Genomic DNA, 20,524 nt, shown 5'->3' with positions numbered 1-20,524 from the left:
CTACCCCCACTTGTTTCTTTTGCTGTGGGTTAGAAAATCATCATTCCTGCTTCAGTGTTATTTTCAAGCCAACAAGACTTTGAATGAGGGCCTCTCTTACAGAATAAGTGCATGCACTTCTTGATGATTTGTAGTCTCAGAATGTCTTCTTACTTCTAGAGTATTATATGGAGAAGTGAAATGGATGAAATAGGTCTTGAATTAAAATACCTGATTTGACAATATGAGTTAATCCCCAAATGTCATTAAACTTGGATATGAAAAGTTCAAGGAAAATGGCTGAGAAAAATTCTTCCCTCTTGAGCAAAGCAGTCAACGTGGTAAAGACAGGTATATTTATTTCATATGACAGCACATTTCACAGGATATGTACAGAATGTTGGTATACCACTGACTTTAATACTGTACTTCTATAAAGTATATAGTTATAAATATTGTATGCCACATAAGCAATAAAATTCTTACATATAAACAGCAATCTACTATAGGGAACAAAGAATTCACAAAGAGATCCTTAGTGTCTAATTTCTGCTCTGCTTTTAACAGAACTGGTAAATATTTTAATAACACAGAATAATGGCTAGTTTTTTGCAGCATACCTTTAACTTTCATAACTCTGTGCCCTTTTAGCAACTTGCCAAATATAGTTTTCCTGATAAAGGCTGAGCTGCTGCACGATATGTATATTTTAGGCAGTAGTTTATATTCAATAGGAAACACTGCTCACAGAACTGCGATCTGCACTAGTGAAGTTGATAATGAATTCTGCTAACGGAGAGCAAACACCATATACGCTAATCGCACAGATGTCAAAGCCACAGTTTCAACAGGTTAATTCACATTCTGAAGCACGCTGCTCATGGTAATGCTGCTCTTTCAACTACACTACTGCTGAAATGATTAGAACCCCCCAAAGCACAATATAAAACTCACAAGAGTTATTTCTAACAGCAAATCCAGGCTGTTAACAGAGAGAGGATTACTTCTATAAATATAGTATTTTGATAACATTTGAGCATTTAGAAAAGTGCTTTTTTCCTACTAGATTTGCTTTACATATTTGAGTGCAATGCAGTTTGCTGTGCTTTTCCATCTCACATAATCTTAGCCAGGAGCTCTATTTTCGGATATTCTCCCAATGCACCTCTCTAAAGGTTAAGTGTGGACAATGGAATTTAGGTGGACATATACAACTCTGTATATAAAAGGATCGTTAATATAAGTTTTAAGGGGTAAAGATGATTTTAACTTAAACTGACAACAAAGCAACTATTGCCCAAGGAGTTTTCTGTCTGGGATTACTGAATGATATCAAAATACTACATCGTGTAAAAATTCTGTGAGCTTCACAGAATTAATAAAAGCAGGATCATTGCATATTGGCAGTGCAGGAGACAAAATCCACAGCTGACCTGAGGGCTGGCCTCTCACAATGTAAAGCAGCGTCACGGAAGAGTTGGGGAGCCTCTCGAGGGGACAGAGCACACACACTGAGTAGACCCCTGTTGCAAGCATCCCAAGGCCAGGTGCCTTCCTGCTAACGAAGCTTCAGAGCAAAAGCAGCAAAGACCAAGTGTGGGAGGGAAATGGGCAACATACACATTAGTGAGAGAGAGGGGAGTATGTTTAGCTCTGATGTTTCTCCTTGGACTTGGAGGCATGTGCCTTCCGGACAGATAAGGCCACAGTGCTTTTTTGTAAGGGCTGGAGTGTCCATCCACAAAATCGGCTGCTTCCAGCTCCAAGAACCTCCTCCCAGAGAAAAGCATATGGAGGTGCTGGGAGTGCAAAGTAACAAAGATGTGTGTTATGTGTATGTTCAGGGGAGGGGGGAGGAATGGTATAGGAAAATCTGGTTCTGTAGTGAGATCCTAGTTTTGGAAAGAAAATTAAGGAAATGTCCAAATTTCATTTATAGCCATCCTTTGGGTAATGAAATATTGAAAAGCTAACTCACTCTGTTAGAACTTTTAGGTAAAATTTGGTCTGAGTTATATCCTAGAATTTAAGTTATGAGTTTTGCAATTATGTGAGCGTATATATATGTATATGTGTGTAGTGGGTACACACACTTTTTTTTTTAAGGCCACGCCTTTCAAAATTGTTTCAGTATAACTCTGATAGCTCCTTGGTAACTACTTGGAAACACCAATTGTTACCAAGTGTGAAGAGCTGGTAGTAATATCAGCTAAAGTTGTCTGGGCTTTTTGAGATTCTTCAGAGAAGACCGACAAAGAATTTCTGAATAAGGACTATTTTCTAAAGTAGTTTTGAGCACTGTTTATGGCTACTACTCTTACTTAGCCAAACAGAAACACACCAAAACTCCAGTTAATAATGAGAAGGATTTTTTCCTTATTTCCAATATACACATATTCCAACTTTGTACACATTAAATAGTGGTATTTCATGACAACATCAGTGCACTTAACAATTACTTATTGCACATAATGAATAACTAATGCCCAATTCTTTTGGCTCTAACCTGCCCAAACTAAAAACCAAACAAAAACAAAACAAAACAAAACAAAAAAAAACCAGTTGTTTTCTATTGCATAACCTTATCTTTCTGTAAAGTCTAGTGTGGGTGATGCCTTAGATGCCAAGGTTGTGAAAGGAGCTACGGAAGGGGTGGTGCCAGGTGGAAGCAGAGTGACAGGAGGTGGAGGTGGCCTTCTTGATGGCAATGCACAGAAAGGAACATTTGTACCTTTATTCCAGTCATCATCAAAGGTCACCCTGGAGCCAGAAAGTGAACTCGGCTGATGATCCAGTAAGTCTGGACAAGCTGACTTTGACTTCCCTTTCACACCAAAGTCCTCTTCTTCCTCGAAGGTTACCCATCCTTTTGGGTTGCTGATTTTTGCCATAGACTGGCCCTGCAGATCAAAACTGTCCTTAAAACCATCAAATGAAGATGCAGGCTTGCTACTGTTATGACCAAGAGGCTTCAGAGAGGGGAAAGGACTGTTAGCAACAGGCTCTTCTTTGGAGAGCCAGGAAGTTGCCTCTGATTCTTGGGACTCGGCTCTAAATGGGTTTCCAGGAGCGGCAGTCCTGTCCGTAAAAGGATTTGTGCTGGTCAAGCTAGTAACAAATGGGTTTGGAGAACATCGCATATTTTCCTGGGATTTACTCCGGGCTGGAATTGGAGGCATGCAACTTATAGAACTCAAAGTATTCACGCCACTTTGTGTTGCAGAAGGCAAGTGAATCAACCCCTTTGGGTTTGGGGTTAGAACAGATGATGTTTGAACAGGTAACTGAGCCTTTGATACAGCAAGCAGATTAAATGACAGATCTTCAAATGGGTTGCTCTTTAATGGTGATTCCAGTCTGACAGCAGAGACTCCATTTGTTTTTACCTGAAAAAGAGAGCACTCAATAATCAGGAAAAAAAAAAAGGTAATATATTATTTTTAACACCTCCCCTATGCTTCCTGTCTCAATTATTCTTCATTTTGGGGGTCAAGTATCAAATTTGAAAGTAAAAACAGTTTTGTGTAGTTACTCTGTTTTAAGATAAAACAACTAAAACCTTATTCTTTAAAAACCTCCTACCAAATAAACCCTTTTATCAAATACATTTTTTTTAAATCCCAAGGAAATTAAAAAGAGCCCATTTCATTCATGCAAGTTCTAATATGGTAAAATGGAGAACTGTACAGAATTAGCAAATGACTTTTGTTCGTGCCCTGTTCTATCAAATGTTAGCACAAACTTAAACCTATATTCAGAACTTATGCTAAATCTATATTTAGACTTCCAACACCCATCTATGATGATGATGTGGTCTCATTGTTTTTAAATATATTTTTATTTAAAGTTAATGTTATTATGGAAATTCAACTTTATAAATGAAAATGGATTTTATTAGTATATTTGTATTCATAAGCTAAAGACAATGCATCTTTTCTACTTAGAAAAAGGAATTTTCAAAGCATTCTTTGTCTTTTAAGTTCTCCTTTGTAGACCGAACAATGTGACAGTATTCCTTAGTTGACCTTCTTCATCTTATAAAAAAAATGTTCCAAAAAAGACAGGCTTATTAATAATCATATGCAATGATTATTTAAAAGCAGGGGGGAAATCGCATTTTCTATTCGGTGTGTTCTAAAACCGAGATGAGCGGTACACAATCCTTCCTACGTGACAGAGTTGGCTGTGAACTGGAAGGAGGAGTGTTCCGAATTACTTCATGGTCATAACAAGTGTGCACTCTGTGCCTAGTTCACGAAGAAGCCAGCGGAAGTGGAGTGTGGCTATCCGCCTGAGCAAAGCCAACCTTTCTTATGGGAAGGAGAACCCTGGCCTTATCAGCAAATTAGCTCATCAGATGCTTCTTTTTAATTAGAAAAAAAAAAAATAGCAACTGCACATAATTATTGAAATGACACAGATGACTTGGATATTGATGCCAAATTTAAAGAGAAGACAAACTTTTGTTTGGAAAGGGCAGGGGAGGGAGAATTTTTAGCTCAAGACCTGCAATGTAACAAAATGGAGCACTACCCAAAATGAATTCAGATAGCTGTGAAACCAAAATAACTAAATGTTCATGAACTGTGTTGAAAAAAAGAACAGCAGTTCCTCCCCAAAAACATAATTGCATATTATGAAACAGTAACTTACTACTTTAACCACAGGGAAGGCTGTTCATTTGTACAAAGAAATGGTGGATAATTTCATTAAGTAAATAACTCTCAAGTATCTGACTGTTTTATTCAGTTGTCCTAGAACATACTTTATAATTGAATAAACAAGTATATTTTTCTTCAACTTAATATGACAATAAATTTGTACAAAAGTAGAGTAAACATTTAACAGATTCAAACCTGGTAAGCAGATTTATATACGGAAATCTGCTTAAGAGACAAATCTATTATAGACATAAAAATTACAATGAACTCTACAGTACCAACAATCTCTGGATTATTTATGATTTATACAACAAAATGGGAGTACCTGATTGGGTCTGGGACCCAATTCTCCCATGGCAGATGGAACAGTCCACAACACAGACATTATAGGAAAGGAGAATTTTATGCTTTGCACAGCTTAGAATAGCAGGCCCTTGGCAAATGAATGCTCTACGTTTAAATATCTTTATTTTCATATATAAAAAAATTTGTTTTCAAAATACATTAAAGGTAATTTGATAGAAGCAGGATCATTTTACCCAATCAGACTTGAAATTACAATGAGAGCCACACCACCATTCACTCTATTAGAAATAATTTATAATCTAAGCAGGATTTATGATGAATTAACATTTTAAAAATGGTGGTATCTTTACAGAGAAAGGTGTTGGAAGGACCTTTAAATAATCCTGTTATAATAACTTTTATCTTTCTAAATCATCAGTTCTTCCTTACCAAAAATAATCTTGTTACTAAAATTCTTTGAAAAAAAAATGCCCAAAATAAACCCAAGAAAAAAAGTTGAATCTTCTATTTATGTAGTTATGCCATTATTAAACCAAGACCCAGTTTGGTCTTGCCAAACAGACTTTCCAATACCTAGAGCTTACCTTCTTGAAGTTACACTTTTTAGTTTTGTTAATTTTCATAAAAAACAAAGCAAAAAAATGGTAAAGAATTAACAAGAACTAAAATGGTTCCTAAAAATTCAAAATACTAAGAAAAAAAAAGCAGGTTTATGGTATGATAATAGAATTTATTAATGTGGACAGGTGATTTTAAAAATGGGTGAAACTTTAGATGTATGAAGCAAAAGATTCATACATCTAATGTGCTAAGACAGATGAAAAGCACAGATAAGATTGAGAAAGATTCCGATACCTGTTACCCTGATGGTTGCTCCTGCTTTGAGAAAGGGAACACAGACATCAAAGGAAAGCGTTAGGAGGACAATCTGAGACCAACCAGCGACCCTAACAATTCAGTCTTCAAAATGCTTTTATTTCTATATTCGACACAGAACCTGAGGGCGGCAATATGTGCAGGTCATAGCATTCGTTCAAGAGACGACTCCAATTTCTTTTGTAATTTTGAATAAAAAATGTATCGTTAAATTAGGGCTCAAACTTTAATTTTGTCAGAGGTTGAGGACTAGCCACTTCAACGTTTTGTTACTACAAAAATAATATCCCAAATAGGTTTTGGAGCTCTAAGATATTTTAAGCAGTCTGTTATGGACTGAATATTTGTGTCCCCGTCTCTGCCAATTTCATATGGTGAAGCCCTAACTCTCAGTGTGATGGTATTTGGATGTGGAGGCCTCTGGGGGGTGACTGGGGTTAGATGAGGCCAGGAGGGCGGGCCTCGTGAGGGATTTGTGCCCTCATGAAAGGACACATCAGAGAGCTTGCTCTCTCCCCCACTGGAAACCCTGAGGAAAGGTCATGTAAGCACAGAGGGAGAAGCTGTCTGCAAGCTGGGAAAAGAACCCTCACCAGAACTCAACTGTGTTGGCATCCTGATCTCAGACTTCAAGTCTCCAGAGCTGTGAGAAGACACATTTCTGTTGTTTAAGCCACCCGGATTACGGTATTTTGTTATGGCAGCCCAAGAGGAGTGGGACAACAGTCACAAGATAGTTATCATCATTAGAGAAAATGTACAAAATGGCACCACTTGGCCAAGGTACTACCCTACCGAAAATCAGTATTTAACAAAATGATCAGGATCCAGGCATATTCTATATTACGCAAATTTTCAGAAGGATGATACTATCATTAATTCACCTCAGAATTTATTAGTTGTAAGGTACAAAAAATAAGAAACTGGACTGTATTTTTGTTGTTTAAAAATGAAATCATCTTTCCATAATATAGCAGTATTTTCTTTAATACAGTAGTCTCAAAAACAGTTTTGAGCAACTCTTCCTCAATATCTAAAGCTTACCTTATTTTAAAATACCAAAACTCATTTTTACAATTGAGAAAGTCACCACTCTGAAGTATATTAAGCATGCCTACTAAACATGAGACTCCCGAATTTAAACAAATACTTTCTCTATGATGTCGGGGTTACATGTCTCGGCTTCGGCACTGATAGAAGGTAGGAGGTATTGAATAGATCCAGAATGCTGAGATTTTCTACGTGGTCTCTTCCTTCCCTGTCAGCTCTCATGACAACGGTTAGGCAGTGAGGCTGTTCCTTTATCTCCTGTTGAATTTCCTAACTTCAGGTCCTTAGATGACAATCAGATGAGTAAGGTGCCAGACGTCAGGCAGAGAAGGGAGGCACTTCTCCATTCTGTACATGTTATATAATCATTTGAATTGGATGAATCTTTTCCATAGAGAATTAAAGAGTCAAAGACCATTTAAATAATAATAAAAAGTAAAGCTGGGCCATGTATGTTTTTATGTTTTAAATACCTTGTAGATTTTGGGCAGAATTAATAATAAAGACTTGTAAAAATTACTAAGTGTTCAATTCTAAGACTATTTCATGTATGACCAAAATATCAAATATATATTTTAAATTCTTATCCTTTTCAACCTATAGCTCTGGGAGATTTTTAAATTTTAGATATTTATTATTTTTTGAATAGGCATTATTTTTATGGTTCAAAATTCAAGAGGTACGAGAAGATAAAATGCCTCCCTTCCTTCCATCCCCCCCAGCACTCTCCTCTCCCTGGAGGACACTGTCAACCACTTTGTGATCCTTTCCAAAGACAGTCTGCACACAAACAAGACCCCCGCTCCCCCAAGAAAGAAAAGTGTGTGTGTGTGTGTGTGTGTGTGTGTGTGAGATATATTTGGAGCAATCTGATACCAGTGACTGAGTAAAAAGAATATTTAGAATTTAAAACAAACATCTTTGGTAGTTTCAATAAAGTGGATAATACAAGATTCAAGGGGAACGTTCTCTACCAGGCCACACACGAAGCACATGCTGTCTGCCACCAAATCACCACACCCATTCCAATGAAAAACAGAAATCAAAACAATGGAAAATGACCTAAGAAAATGATAATGTGGTAGTCAAGGGAATATTTGTCCTATGGTACTTTTGTATTATTTTCTGCTGAAAACTGCAATCTTACTGGACAGTTTATTCTTTCTCAAGTTTTTCAGAGTACTGTATCTATGTTCATATTGGTCTAAGAATACTTAAACCGTTACAGACTTAGGAATTAAGGTTCAATTTTACTATGAAATAGATGCTCACTTTCTCTCTTAAAACAGTAGTAGAAAGCTCTAAGACAGCTAGTTTGAAAGTTTTTGCCCTCCAATTACATTTAAAAATTTTTTATTCAACATTCCTTTGGCTATTCCAAAATAGTTAAAAAAAATTTTTTTAAGATTTATTAGAGAGAGAGGGCGTGCATGTGTGTGCACACAGGGGAGGGGAAGGAAGAGGGAGAGAACCTCAAGCAGCCTCCTCTGGACCGATGAGCGCAGAGCCTGACATGGGGCTGGGTCCCAAGAATCCAAGATCATGATCTAAGCCGAAATCAAGAGTTGGATGCCCAACCAACTGAGTCACCCAAGCACCCTGCCCTCCAATTACATAAAAAAAAAAAAAAAAAAAATACAATAGTAAACATTACAAGAAAATGAGAAGAAAAATTCAGGACTCACTAAATGTGGACTGGCAGAGAGAAAAGAATAATGGACATTTATTGTTTGAAGGATTGCTACAATTTTTTATATATAGCCAACACCCTCAATTTTCTGAACTAAAAAATGTAGAATACTTTATGATATTGATCAGCTTAAGAGAACATTTTATTTCTCTCAATTATATATACTTCCTCAGTTTTTATAAATGTGACCAATTGTCTGAGAAAGTGCTAAGTGCTAACAATATTCATTTTAAGACTCATGTTTACTTTAATATCTGTTTTTCACCATACAGAAGCATAAGAAGCTGTTAACTTCTGCCTACTAGCTGGACATCCCCAGATATCTGTAAAAATAGATATAAACTTTATTTATAAATGTGCTTAGGGGCATTTGCCAGTGTGTAATATTTGTGTATTGTAGATCTTTATGAAGTTTAAAAGCAGACTTATAAAACTTTACACACTTCTTTGGCCTTGATGGCATTTTCAAGTTAAAACTTTAGGATAAAGTAAATTGTAAGGCTGAACAACAAAAACTGTTCTTACTAAACATGAATTTTATTTTAGCAATTTTACTAGAATGTATATAACCAAACAAAGTAAAACCGCATCCAAATAAAATAAAACAATTTAACTTGCATGATTATCCCTGTATAAAAATAACTCTGTATATACACACTGGAAGTCTTTCCAATGTGAGGTCATGCTCGCATAGCAGAAGTCCTTGTGATCCTATGATCTTCACCCCTAAGGCAATGGCACTGCTTTCTGTGCAACACTAATGAGGTGACCTTATTTTTCTGATGGTTTCTACTTGGTCAATAAGCACACTGCTGCACAGCCAAAACATCTGAACTGGACCAGTGACTGACACGGAAATACCTGAGGACCCCAGGGCCAGCTCCACCACAGAAAAGGACTACTGCTTGCAGCTGGAGAAACAAAAGGATTACTCTCTGTTTACGGGAAATTAACCATACTGCCAATGGTAAGGCATCTCTCTCCAGAAAGTGAAAGCCAAAACTAATATATTAGCTGTGAACAACAAGAAAAATACACTCTGTTCGTCCTAATATGTTAACTATCCAAAGTAAAATGTGCATTTAAAAAAAATGAAAAAGTCACAAACACTTTAAATGTTAACAGGATAGAACAGCCTGGGAACCACCTGGAAATTCCCTCGAGCACCCGATTTTAAGCTTGCTCTCTGAGAACCCCTGATCTCAGCAAAAGGTTAATTAAGGTAAGTCTGTTCAAAGACTATTCCAAAGGCATCCAAGTGCAATCATTAGCGGGACTTACTTGTGGTTGTGACGAAGGCTCTGAAGGCAAGCTGTGGGACGACCTGCTCCGAGGGGGTGGCTGAGGCGGGGTTTCCAAGCTCGGCTGGGGGGCCGACTGAGGCAAAGGCGCTGCCATGGGGACAAGAGGCTCCTGCAGCTTCTGAACAGGCGGGGGCGGAGAAGGCTGCATAGGAAGGGCAGCCTGAGGCTTCAGCGGTTCAGGAAGAAGAACTGACCCTAAACAATGAATTTTCAGATGTTAGGTATTTTCTAGAAAACCACATTCTGTTCTTCCTTCCATGAGGTGTTGGGGGATTCTAGGCCCCCGTGCTCCCACCAAGCAGCCTCCTTTCTTGCGGCATGTAGAAGGAAGGCTATCCCCACTTGAGTATGTTGTAGAAGGTGAGAGGAGGGGACAAGGACACGTGAAAAAATTCAGAACAAAACTGGAATTTCTAATACAGGGTCTACCTTTCACTACTTCTGGTGGTTTGCTTTGGCTTTCGGGGGTCAGTCTTCCAGCAGATGCCCGAGCATGGCTCTGTGGGGCACTGATCACTCCAGCACGGGGCGGAATAGTCTAGAAATGGGAAAATAACATTTGAGACATTTACTTATTTTCAATAGATGAGATTTTGCAAAAATATTTGTTTTTGTATCTCATTTAGTCTCCTCTCTGGCATTAGCCCCCATCTTGTCATTTTAATTGCTCTCTATTTATAGTCATACAGTGTTAAGCTTTAAAACCTTTTTATTTTTGACTGTTTACTATGTGGCAGGCACGATGTTAATTAAGCACTATATAGGCATTTCCATTGCATCTTCGAAATTCCCCTCAGAGGTAAGTATTCTTTATCATCTCTATTTTAAATGAAGACGAAGAAATGTATACAACTTTGCCAAGGCTGTAAAGCTAGAAAGGAAACCAGGACCTGAACTCAGGTGTGACAAGCGGTGGGGGCCCCCCCCCGCCCCTCCCCTGTGCAATGTGGCCTCAGTTGCAGCCAGGGATGGTGTGAAAGCTCACGAGGAGATGGAGACACACATACGTGGAACAACTGAGACGTCTAAGAAAATCCACACCCTAAGATCAATTTTTTCAAACACAGAAGTAAAAACTCTTGGATGACTAACTCAACGTGCTAAATTAGATAACATTCAGAGGGACACCTGTGAGACATCTGTTGTCTATTTTCCTAAGTTTGCTGGAGGCTCTAAGCCCCTGTATTTCTTATTTCAGCACAAGTTATTATTGCAATCACAAAATCCTGACTTACCTTCCCTATTCTGATGGCATTAAACAGAATACATAAAGTGCTTGTGGGAAGTGTGCTGGCAAAGTCAGTGAAGAGCGACTGTCCCTTTATAAAAAAGAATGGGTAACAAATCCTCTAGCATCTGTATCCTACAGACACTATTTACCTATTTATTTATTTATTTACTGGGGAGAGAGAGAGAGAGAAAGAGAGTGTGTGCAAGCAAGCAGAGAAGGAGCAGCGGAGGGAGAGGGAGAGCGGGAATCTAAGTGGACTCCCTGCTCAGCGTGGAGCCTGACTCGGGGCTCCATCTCCCGACCCCAAGATCGCGACCTGAGCTGAAATCAAGAGTCGGACGCTCAACCGACTGTGCTGCCCAGGTGCCCCGCCACAGACCCTTTAATGCGGAGTGTAATATTACATGTAGTATGACATGTAGTAAAGGACTTTAAGGGTGCTTATTAACTAGACGGCTACAACAGGAAAGACAAAACTTTCTTAGAAAGGCTCTGACCATTTCTCACTAGGAATTAGAAGTGGTTTCATCAGAAGCAGCCTCTGCGCTTCTCCCGAGAGTACCGGCTCCTGGGTCCCACTCCTCAGTGAGGGGTCCCCCTGCAGTCCCAGGCACCACTGGACAAGCCACTGGTTCTGGTTTGCGTTTTCTTTTATTACTTACTTGTTAGATCCCAGAGAAAATTTTCATTTGGGTAAATATTAGAATAATTACGTGTATTAGAGAACATAGGCTAAACACAGAAAACCACAGATTTACAAGGAAGGGAAAAGCCCTGCGGTGCCATCTGTGCGCCTACTTTTCCTACCTTCAGAACCAGTTTTAGTACATGGACTCCCATCATAAATGTTCTTCCTCCAATCCAGTTTTAAAATCCTTCTTCTTGAAGGATGACTTCCTATCCTCATTAATTACTCAGATAATATCTTAAAAAGCTGCCCAAATACACTGCCCTCTCATAAATGTTGAGATTCTAAGTTATTTAGTGACCCTAATTACTGAAGTATATCACTTTTGTTCAAATAATAAAGTATATTTCGTTATTTTTGAAGAGTATGCTAAATGTTATCATTGAATGGTACCCTGGAAGTTACCAAGTGTCATTCCCTCATTTTAGCGTTGAGGAAACTAGGCCTTGACATGTGATTTTCCAAGATAACACACCTGACTGACAGCAAACCGGGACCTGGACCCTAAACCTGTTGGCCCCCAGGCTAGGTGCTGCCTACCGGTCTGGCTGCACTGTATCCAGCAGGTCCTGGGCCTGTGAGTCCTGCCTGAGGTGAAGGCTGATTGCGTCCTGAAACAAAGACATCACACCACGTATTTAGGTTTTTGGTTTTTTTTTTTTAAAGAAAGAAACAAGAAACCACGTACTTATATCCCAAGTGTCTACATCCAGTTTTAAGGTTAAGTAGCTAAATTCAAGTGTTTTTACCTATATTATCTTTCCGTGTTGTTCCAGGGCTTTTGGGTGCTTTGAAGCGGGAAGGGGGAAAAAAATGAGTCATAAGTAAACAATCAAGCAACACTGCATAACATCAGTTGGCTGTTCTGTTTCATTACCAGCACAAATGGGGGCATGAGATGGGAACCAAAGGTACCCTGCTTTGGATAATGATGAAGGCTATTATCCTTCCTCAAGGAAATGCCCCAAAAGAGAGAAAAATTAGAATACTCAGAGTGACATTTATGAGACAACTTAGCCCTCAGTCTGATATCTCACTTACAGGGTGACTTCTAAGGTGACCTTCCCAACAGAGTTCTCCCCTATGAACCTTGAAAACATAAGGTCACAAGATGGGACCCTACTGCCTCTCCGAGTTTGGCAGACAAACTGCTCCCCAGCAAAACAGAGCATTTTCCAGGTTACACCAGGGGCTCCTAAGAACCCTGTTTTAGAGCTTCATGCTATAGATATCACTATCGATACAGGAATCTTACAATGAGGTATTTTAGATTTCTACAACAAAATCCTATGATTAAAGTAGAAGGCAGGCACATCTTACAACTAAGTATTTGCCTTATGGAAGACAGTGTTAATATGTGGTTCAAATTCACTAGAAAGGTATTGGACACATGAAATGAAATAAATCACTCTGGGGGTCAAAAGGAGCAGGGGGAACTATTACAGGTGGCATATCAAATTTATTCTTTTTTAAAGGAAATTCAAGTGCAACTGTCATATTAAATACATCGGCCCTTTGATAACTATTATCTTAATGAATGGCTTTTAGTCTTAATGGTCTTTTAAGCAAATTTAGGTAAGCATCATTATACATAAAAAATTTGTTATTTGAAATCACCCACAAAATACTTATTCTTGGACCTGAATTAATAGGGTTTAATGATAATTATTAATTTTTAAACCTTCAGAGTTGGTATAGTATATTTCTAAACATTTGATTTATTCTAAAAAGAATTTTGAAAGGCATTTTCTTAAAATAACATCGTACAGTAATTCCACATCCTAAGTAGATATGAAATATATACAAAACAGAGTACAATACAACATAAGAATCACAGGGAAATTAAACGGGTAACCCATTAGAAACTATCCGCAACACAGAATGAAAAGAGAAAAAGTACAAGGTTACACGGTGTACATAGGGGGAATGGGGAAGTTTACAGGCAGACTAAGGACAGATTTAGTGTGCCTTTAACACACTGGGGGGCTGACATTTAGAAGTGAGATGAGAGGTCCGTTTCTATGATGTAGAAGTCTTGTTACCTTCCATCTCTCGCCTAGCTGCCCCAGGACTGGGCGGGGCTCCAACACCTTTTTAGAGAAAGAACAGAAGCTGTGTATTGTTCAGGGCCCACAGCACAGAATGAAAGGCAGGCACACAAAACAATTTCTGCGTTCAACTGACTTTTGTAAAAAGGTTTACTGCTTTACATTTCTTCAAAGATATCAATACAAACCAAAGTGACTTTAGAAGCCTAGCCCAAACCCCAGGCCTCCCTTTCCTCAAACAGGATAGAAAGGGGATGACAATTTTCTTCCTATATCAGAGATTATGAGCTGTAGGAAATTTTAAAATATCTTAATGAAAGCCTTTACTTTATGATCATCTCATTATATTCACAGTTAAATCACTAATAAAAGCTCTAATATTTGACAGTCAAAAAGGAAAAAGAAATCATAGTATCGATTTCATTTTAAATTTCTATTAGACTATATTAGTTTCTTAGAAGTTAGTTTTTGATGCATTATTTTAAGAAAACTCTAAAGGTACTGTAATGACTTTCTCTAAGTTACTGCCTTAAAGGAGTTACTGGTTTATAAGGTTCAAAAAATAAGGTGCAAACATTGCCTGCAAAAGAATTATGAAAAGAAGCAATTTTTAAAAATTAAGTCAGATTTCTAAGTTTGATATAACTTTTCACAAGTTCATTTAAAAATTCATTTTCTGTACGTTGTTTTCCTAATTAAAGGAAGAGGTTAAGTAGAAATTATCGTAAAAATATAAACAAAAGCAGGAGTTCAAAATGAGAAAAATTAATGTTTTTTGAAAGTCAATGGAAAAATTATCATCCAGCAGCATTCTGCAGAAGCTGTTCAAGCTGAAATAACTGGGCTATACTTTTTATACAAAGTCCTTAAAATCTACATAGCAGCAGAGACAACCTGTGATACCACGTGACTCGGTCAGCAACGGCATCAGGCAGCCAGAGTAGAAAAAGAATGACCACACAGGTATAATGAGTGGGCCTTAACAGTATTATCAGTGGATCTGTGAAGGCTCTTCTGCAGAACTACGATAACCTGCCTCATCCTCTCTTAGAATTAGATTAAATGAACTTGTCAAATACATACCGCCAACTGACTTTTGTGAGAAATTTTCATGTAAGCCAAAGTACACTTTTTTTAAAAAGTGACCCATTTGTTAATAAAAATTTCCTTATTGAAAAAAATAAAATCATTCTCATGTTAAAAAAAAAGCGAAGCATGAATTTTATGACAAGTTATGATAAAGCCGTACAAAATGAAAGATATATTTTAGATAATTATAGCTTTAAGTTGCATTCCCAGGAAATTCTGCTAATCACTAGATTTGCTAAGTTTCTAGAAAAGGAAAGTACTAGTGCATCACTAATCACTAATCAAGTACTTGGAAAATGTTCTATATTTACTGTATCTGAATTCCTTTCAAAATTACGGTGATTTGGGGGAATTAAATCTGTGTAATCAAAATAACTATATTTATTAAGAAAAAGTGTATCAGTCCTTGATGAGAAACTCAACTATGTCTACCTGGAGAATGGTAGCCTGTATCAGGCCTACTCACTAACGAAACTAAACTCTGATCTTTTACTTAACAGGAATATAATGGAAGTTTGGAGCTACTTTTAACTTGGAGTATAAATATCATTCACTATGGCTTTTATCAAACAAATCTAAAATGTCTTTCTGTTACAGGGATCAAACTCTAAAACATGAATGAACCAAGATGCATATATTATAACAAATATAAATGGTTACCTCCGAATTCTTTTCTAGCAGGTGCAGGACTCCTAGCCCCTTATAGTTCATAAGAAAATATGCAGCGGAAAGGAAAGGACATTAAATAAAGAACTGAAATGTCAAAGACTTACTATAGTATTCATAATGTTAAATGTCATGTAGGAACTACAAACTAGTATCTCGGTACTATAAAAAAGCTATTATTTAATGCAAATACTGATAACAATTTAAGTAACGGCACTATACTCACTTAAAAAGAATATTTAAGCAAATATATAAAACTTTATCATAAATAAGTATATGTATGTTCTTCAGTTCTAATTATATGTTTTACAGAAATTAGTACAACTACATCAGATTAGCAAAAATAAAACAAACATTTGTTTTGCACACCTGTAAGAAGGCAGCTAGAAAAACCTACTACAGAAATCTAGTCGGGAAACACTCTTTTTACCTGTTCTGTTGTTCCTCAGAGAAAGGCTCAGGCAGAGCAACAACGGTACAAAAACAATAAAATCTAGAAGCTCGAGGTTTGAAGACACGCAAAACATTTTAAAATAGAATGGAGGAAGATTTTCAATCTAGCAGAAATGGAAATCAAATGGTTGGTTACCTGAAGGTGGAGGTGGTCTCTGGGGTGGAGCAGGGCGTGCAGGAGGAGCAACCGGGCGGGGAGGAGGAGGCCTCTTGGGCTCTAGGGGCTGAGACTCTCTTGGCAGAGTGTCAATAGGAGAACCTAAAAAAGTACATGAGGTAAGATCAGGTTCCACGTGGGTGTGAGCATGTGAGTATGGTACTTCCCAATACATATGACAGATTCTCGATTCTTGATTTTGCTCATTTTCTCCATTTGTTCTGTAATGTACTGACATGCATTTTTACTATCAATAACATAAGCAGTTCTGCCATTAAAGTCCCCTTTGGTACCATGGAAGCAAGAGTGCTGTAGCTCCATGTGGACACCTTACCAAAGCCCCAGGTGCTGAGAGCTGATTTACTGAGTGGCCCGATCAAGAGGGCACAAAGCGTTGGTTGAATAAGGTCATTTGCAGTCTGCTGGCCCATACAGAGAAGAAAAAAGGAGTCTCTTCTTTTCTCTACACCTTAGCTTATCTTGAATTTATCTAATGAAGCCAGTCCTCTAAGAGTAGTATGGGAGAACTGGAGAAATTTACGAAATGGAAGACATTTTCTGGAGATGTTGGTAAGCATAGAACAGTGATTTAGTCATGCGATATAACAACTTCCAGGACAAATCTTCCAACTTTGGAGGAGTAATGACTCTTAAATTTGAACTCAAAAAAATTTTTTTGTCTCTTTTTGCTTCATACCATAATAGAGGTTATGTATAAATAGATACTTAAGCCCAGATGGTAATGAGTTCTTAACTGCACTTACAGAAAAACATCAATTTTAAGACATGGATCAACCTCATAGGAAAAAAGGTTTAAGAAAAATTCTCATCTGATGAAAGTGATGATGAGTTACCTTCCTTTCCATTTAGGGCTTACCATCTACAGGCTTCCTCTTTTGTATGCATAGAAAACACAGTACAGATCCAAAGGCATCAGAGATTTGACCATATAAAATCAAACAGATCAGCTAGGGAAAGTCACAGAAAACCTGAAATAAAATACACACTTTGTGAAGTTGGGTGCCCAGGAGTTCTCGATGGTGCTCGACTTGGTCTTACGGGAAGGGAAGGTACGGGGCCCTCTGATATGGTCGGTGACTGGCAGGGACTGGTCCGGGGTGAAGAGCTTGGGGAAGTGCCAAGGCCAGAACTTGAAGACGGCTGCAGGTGCTGGGGAAGAATTTCCTCAACTTCAGCACTGTAGTCATCGACATCACCTAAGGAAACAAGGTTATTAAAATTACCACCATTTTCACTTTCTCAGAGATTGTTTTTACCAATCCAGGTTTCAAGGGGTTCGTTATGACATTGCAAACATGCAGAGGTTAAGCATGTTGTTAAACTGTAAAGATAGCCTATTACCTCAGAGCATCAGGATGTCCGTGGTGACTAACACCTGGAGCGGGGTTGACACAAGTGGTTTCAATATTCCACTGAGCAGCTATCTCAGGGCTGGCTGACTCAAAAGTTTACTGCTCTCCTTTCCTTCCAAACCTTTCTACTTGCTGCACGGAACTGCTCCCTCCCCACTCTGGGGGAGTCCTCAACTCAGCTCCAGCCCTTAGAGTAGACAGGCTCTCAGACAGCTACATACCCTTCCCCAAAAGTCTCCTCACCACTCCTTCCCCTGTGCTCCCCTGAGGCCCCCCCATCTCCCTCCTTTCCTCAGGGTTGGAAAGTAGAGTCAGGTTCCCCTTGCAACCTGATTCCAATTTCAGAACATTAATCCTCCAATCCTGAATAAAAAGGTCTACTTCTTTGAGCCTATGCCTGCAGGAATTTATGTTAACGCTCTCCACACCACCTTGCTGCCATAATCTCCAACCTCCATCCTTCTGGTGACTTGAACCCATTCACTGAGGACTAAGCAGAGAGCAGGATGACAGTCGGGTCCCACCATCTCTCTGGGTGACATCAAAATCCATGTAGACAACACATCAACAACTGAAAAACCTTGGTCTTGTCCTTACACATTCTTCCACTCAAACACACACAGCCCTCCCAATTGCACTAGCTCTGAGATAATACTCAAAACACTAGCTCCCAGCCTTTCAGTTCTGTCCTTCAGTGACTCTTCCCTCTTGGGACTTTATCAGGATCCAGGCCTTTGATCCCTCTCCTTTTAGCCCCGATGCCACTCTGCTTCTCTGTCTTCGGATTCGATGGCACTTCACCTTGGCCACCCCCACGCACCTTCTGTCCCACGGGCATCAGTTCGATCACCACACCTGGGCTGCTGAGTGCTGCTGCTGGAGAGAATCCCGTGGTGCTGACGATTGCAGTCACATTCGGTTTGCAATTTTCAGCCTCCTCTGGGATCCCAAAGCTGCCTGGCAATTTCGTGATTGGCTCTCCGCAACCCCCCACTCCCTTCTCAGGAGCTTTATCTTGAAACTTCTCAACTCTCCTGAGACTGTGGGTTGCCCTACTCCTGTAGATAACCTCAGCTTTTAACACTTCTCAGAGGAGAGAGAAGTCTTTCTTTCTCTTCCTTCCTTCCTTCCTTCCTTCCTTCCTTCCTTCCTTCCTTCCTTCCTTCCTTCCTTCTTCCCTTCTTCCCTTCCCTTCCCTTCCCTTTCCTTTTCTTTCTTTCTTTCTTTCTTTCTTTGACAGAGAGAAACACAGCGAGAGGGAACACAAGCAGGGGAAGTGGGAGAGGGAGAAGCAGGCTTCCCGCTGAGCCAGGAGCCTGATGTGGGGCATGATCCCAGGACCCTGGGATCATGACCTGAGCCGAAGGCAGATGCTTAACGACTGAGCCACCCAGGCGCCCCATCAGAGGAGAGAGAAGTCTTAAGATGGGACCCCCTTCCCACAACCTGCTGCCAAGCTGGAGTCTAATCCCATGGTTGCACTCGGGTTTTTGTGGTTCTGCCCCCCCACCCCATTTTCTCAGTGACCTGCTCTATCACCCCTTCTGCCCTGCTGGTCCCCAACACTGTCAGCCCTTACCATGGCATGAAGACCTCTTAAGCCTCTCTCATTTCAAACAGCACTCCCTGGATCCCCAATCTCCCTGGAACAACTGCTCCTCACACTCCGCAGCCCCCATCTTAGCTTCTTTAAAGAGCTGTCTATAGACACTCTCTCCACTTCTTCACCTTCTATCCACACCTCAATTTACCACCATCTGGCCTCATCGCTGCACTGAAAGTACTCTCATGAGTGTCACCAACAGCCTCCTTCACTGTTCTTAAATCCAAAGGGCAAGTTGTGGTCCCCATTTCTCCTCCTCTCCCTGTGACACAGGACTCCATTGACTATGCCTTCCTTGTTACCATTTCTTTCCTTGATTTTTAGGCCCATCTCTTGGCTCTCTGACATTGCTAGTTGTTTCTTTTCATTTTCCTTTTGTGAGCAGTTGCCTTCTGCCTGTCTTTAAAATCTGGGGTTCTCTGTTCATTCCCAGGACCAGTTTTCTCCCATCTCTATACAGTCCTTCTGGCCAAGCTAATGACAACCCGTGACTTGAGCTGCTATCAGAGCTGCCCTGTGAGCCCAGAGCTCTGCGGAGCACCTGCCTCACACACCCACAGCCCACATGTGGGCCCAGCAGTCTCCTAAGACACCTCAGTTCAACATGATCCAGACCAAATTCATCTTCCACCCCACACCGCTCCCCTGCTTGATTTCTTTTCTCTCCCTTTACTCCCTCATGAGCGTACTTACAGAAGAGCTTTGAGCCTTCTCCCCCTTTGGTCCCTGCACATTCCTTCTTCCTGGCTCACCCTTTCCACCTTCCCTCATCTAATTCTCACCCAGTCTTTAGATGCTCAACTCAAATTTCAATTTCTCTGGGAAACCTTTCCCTGCTTCCCAAATCCGAGGTGGGCAACTGTCCCATGAACTACCACAGCATTGTTCATGACTGCATCTGTCACCTGACTCTCATTGCCTGCTCACTGGTAACACTGCTAAGCTAGGAGTTCTGGAAGGACAAGGATGATATCTGTTGAATTTTCAGCACCTAGTACGTACCCGGCACATCCAAGGTAGGACATAAATGTATGGACTAAGCCAACGAATGAAAAGAGAAACATGAAAGCTGGAGTTGTCTTGTACGGCGCTCAACTCTTAAATGTGTTACCTGGAATGTATGCAGCTTCACAGTATGATATATTGTCATTTTATAAACTAAGGGATGCACTGTCATGGGAAATATGCTAGAATAACACAGCACATAGCATGAGAAAGCACCTGCATTTCTTGATTACATTTAAGGAAATTATTATCCAGATAACTAGGTACTTTAAACGCTAAATATGAAATGGCCACATTTATATGGGTCCATTCAAATGCATGTGCTCTTAGCCTCCTTGAGAATCT

At 39.5% G+C, this 20,524-nt stretch overlaps 1 protein-coding gene across 12 annotated transcripts in view; it reads right to left on the bottom strand.

Moving 5' to 3' along the window:
* Nucleotides 1-1,098: 1,098 nt before the first annotated feature.
* Nucleotides 1,099-20,524, bottom strand: part of SYNJ1 (synaptojanin 1) — an 84,764-nt gene continuing 65,338 nt past the window's right edge. For 4 of the 12 annotated variants that reach the window (XM_045902543.3, XM_045902542.3, XM_045902546.3 and 1 more), the window contains exons 23-31: nucleotides 17,206-17,415; nucleotides 16,178-16,300; nucleotides 15,583-15,621; nucleotides 13,828-13,875; nucleotides 12,535-12,573; nucleotides 12,326-12,396; nucleotides 10,296-10,404; nucleotides 9,844-10,061; nucleotides 1,099-3,365 (exon numbers count right to left, since the gene is read on the bottom strand). In XM_045902543.3, the coding sequence (XP_045758499.1) occupies nucleotides 2,562-3,365; nucleotides 9,844-10,061; nucleotides 10,296-10,404; nucleotides 12,326-12,396; nucleotides 12,535-12,573; nucleotides 13,828-13,875; nucleotides 15,583-15,621; nucleotides 16,178-16,300; nucleotides 17,206-17,415 (1,661 nt within the window). In that variant the 3' untranslated portion in view covers nucleotides 1,099-2,561. The remainder of the gene's footprint in view (nucleotides 3,366-9,843; nucleotides 10,062-10,295; nucleotides 10,405-12,325; nucleotides 12,397-12,534; nucleotides 12,574-13,827; nucleotides 13,876-15,582; nucleotides 15,622-16,177; nucleotides 16,301-17,205; nucleotides 17,416-20,524) is intronic. The other 8 variants (XM_045902549.3, XM_045902545.3, XM_064579402.1 and 5 more) reach the window with 7 other exon arrangements.

This window comes from Mirounga angustirostris, unplaced genomic scaffold (assembly GCF_029215605.1).
Source record: "Mirounga angustirostris isolate CCGP_5_RB_7025 unplaced genomic scaffold, mMirAng1.0.hap1 SCAF_1, whole genome shotgun sequence".
NCBI classification, from domain to species: Eukaryota; Metazoa; Chordata; class Mammalia; order Carnivora; family Phocidae; genus Mirounga; species Mirounga angustirostris.
Note: the sequence above shows the minus strand (reverse complement) of the source record. Positions and strands in the feature narration are given on the sequence as shown.